This window comes from Engraulis encrasicolus, chromosome 24 (assembly GCF_034702125.1).
Source record: "Engraulis encrasicolus isolate BLACKSEA-1 chromosome 24, IST_EnEncr_1.0, whole genome shotgun sequence".
Taxonomy (NCBI): Eukaryota; Metazoa; Chordata; class Actinopteri; order Clupeiformes; family Engraulidae; genus Engraulis; species Engraulis encrasicolus.
In genome coordinates, this window is record NC_085880.1 from 15,384,648 (window position 1) to 15,387,147 (window position 2,500).

General features: G+C 46.9%; 1 protein-coding gene across 1 annotated transcript in view; it reads left to right on the top strand.

Annotated features, from left to right (window-relative positions):
• The window catches only part of loxl4 (lysyl oxidase-like 4), a 43,343-nt gene that overhangs the window by 28,266 nt on the left and 12,577 nt on the right, over positions 1 to 2,500 (top strand). Inside the window, exons 12-13 of the mRNA XM_063190852.1 lie at positions 245 to 407; positions 1,248 to 1,491. Of these exons, the coding sequence (XP_063046922.1) occupies positions 245 to 407; positions 1,248 to 1,491 (407 nt within the window). The remainder of the gene's footprint in view (positions 1 to 244; positions 408 to 1,247; positions 1,492 to 2,500) is intronic.

Consider the following 2,500-nt stretch of genomic DNA (forward strand, 5'->3'; position numbering starts at 1 on the left):
AGCCAGCGCATGGGAAGTAAAAACGGGTTTTCCCGTGGTTTGGTTGTCAATGTGTTAAGCTTACTAACAGAGCTTGCTAAACATTTGTATTGTATGTGTGTAATGTAATGTGATATCTGACAGACTCTGTGTGTGTGTGTGTGTGTGTGTGTGTGTGTGTGTGTGTGTGTGTGTGTGTGTGTGTGTGTGTGTGTGTGTGTGTGTGTGTGTGTGTGTGTGTGTGTGTGTGTGTGTGTGTGTGCAGGACACCTGGTACTGGGCGGGTAATCCCGATGCGAGCGAAGTGATTCTGAGCGGAACACACTGCGTGGGAACAGAACTCTCCATCCAACACTGCAGACGCAACTCAAACATGCACTGCCCTCGCGGAGGAGGACCCAAGGCGGCCGGAGTCACCTGCACTGACAGTACGTCAACCACACGCACACGCACACGCACACGCACACGCACACACACTAACTCTTGGTATGTTCCATTCTCCACACTGTGCACTTCGCACTGAGATGCAGTGCACTTTCCATCCTCACGTAACGGCAAAATTTGAGGGTGAAGTGCTGGTCCAAATCACGTTCTGTCTGATAGAATCCATGGAAATGACGGTTGTCATGTGTCATCAGAGTTGAGTTGAGTGTGAAAATTGTACAGTAACTCCACACTTCATAAAATGGACGGTTTGAGGACCTTATCCGTGTGCTTAACAGTACACTTCACCGCCACGATAAGAAATGGAACGCCTTGCGTACCCAAACACATTGTGGAAAGGGCGGTAAGATTGGAACACAAGGTCTGTCTTCCGACACACTTTACATTACATTACAGTACCCAAAGATAGATTTGCTTTTGCAGTCATTGTCAATTGTACACTGCCCATGCAGTGGTGCAGTGGTCCCAAAACAGCTGTGGTGGGAATGCACACCTGAAGTATCAATGTGTGTGCGTGCGTGTGCTTATGTGCATGTCTGTCTTGCTTGTCTGTGTCTAGCTTAAATTATATATCATTCTTCTTCTTATAATTGTTTTAATGTTTATTTTATTTTTTATTTTATTATTATTAATTTTTTTAACCTTGTGTTTTATCTTAATGTTTTAAATGTTCTTTGACTCTAATTTATTTCCTTCTTTCTTCCCAGTTTCCTTTCTTTTTGCATTTGTTTATTTTGTGAAGCACATTGAGTTGCACTTGTGTATGAAATGCGCTATACAAATAAACTTGCCTTGTCTTGCCTTGTGTGTGTGTGTGTATACAGCGGCCCCTGACCTGGTGGTGGACTCGCAGCTGGTGCAGGAGAGTGCCTACCTGGAGGACCGGCCGCTGCACCTGCTGACGTGTGCCCACGAGGAGGGCTGCCTGTCCAGCTCGGCCAAGCGCATGACCTGGCCCTACGGCCACCGCCGCCTGCTCCGCTTCTCGTCTCGCATCATGAACCTCGGCAGGGCAGACTTCAGACCGCGCGCCACACGAGAGAGCTGGACATGGCACCAGTGTCACAGGTATGTATTGCACCAGTCAGCCCAAGAGGAGTGTAAATATTGTTTCTGATCTCCAGAAGAAAAAAAACGGGAACCACTTTGTCGGAAACCAGCCAACCAGTAGCAAACCTAGGGAGGTAGGTGAACCGGGCCGTTTACGAAACTTTAATCGTTATGCTCTTGGTCAGACCAAGTCTCGAAGAGATTTGAAAGTCGATGATAATCAAGCTAGCATCGCACACACACTAAGACACACATACAGGGCACATATAGGGAAGCGGTTAGGGCGTCAGACTTGTAGCCCAAAGGTTGCCGGTTCGACTCCCGACCCGCCAGGTTGTTGGGGGGAGTAATTAACCAGTGCTCTCCCCCATCCTCCTCCATGACTGAGGTACCCTGAGCATGGTACCGTCTCGCCGCACTGCTCCCCTGGGGCTCCATTGAGGGCTGCCCCCTTGCACGGGTGAAGCATAAATGCAATTTTGTTGTGTGCAGTGTGCAGTTTTCACTTCTGTGCTGTGTAGTGCTGTGTCACAATGACAATGGGAGTTAAAGTTTCTCAGCTGGGCTTTAAAACACACACACACACACACACACACACACACACACACACACACACACACACACACACACACACACACACACACACACACACACACACACACACACACACACACACACACACACTTTTTAATGCTCAGTTTTTTTGCACTTTGCTCAGTTTGAATAGCCACCACAGGAACGGAATGGAGTGTCATTAGCCAGCTACCATTATGTTTTAATAAAGCCTTCTGTTCCGGAACGTTAAATGATTGTTCCTGTTTTTGTTTTTGGCTTTCGTTTTTGCTCCCAGAACAAATTCAAAGCCTTGGTTTATACTTTTAAATAAAAATGAGAGAGATGGAGTGTGTGAGAAAAGAGAGGGATGAAAAGAGAAAGTGAAAGAAGAAAAATTAGAGCGAGAGAGAGATAAGGGGTAGAGCTGCAATAGAGAAAAAGGGAAGGAGAGGGAGAAAAAGAGAGAGAGAGC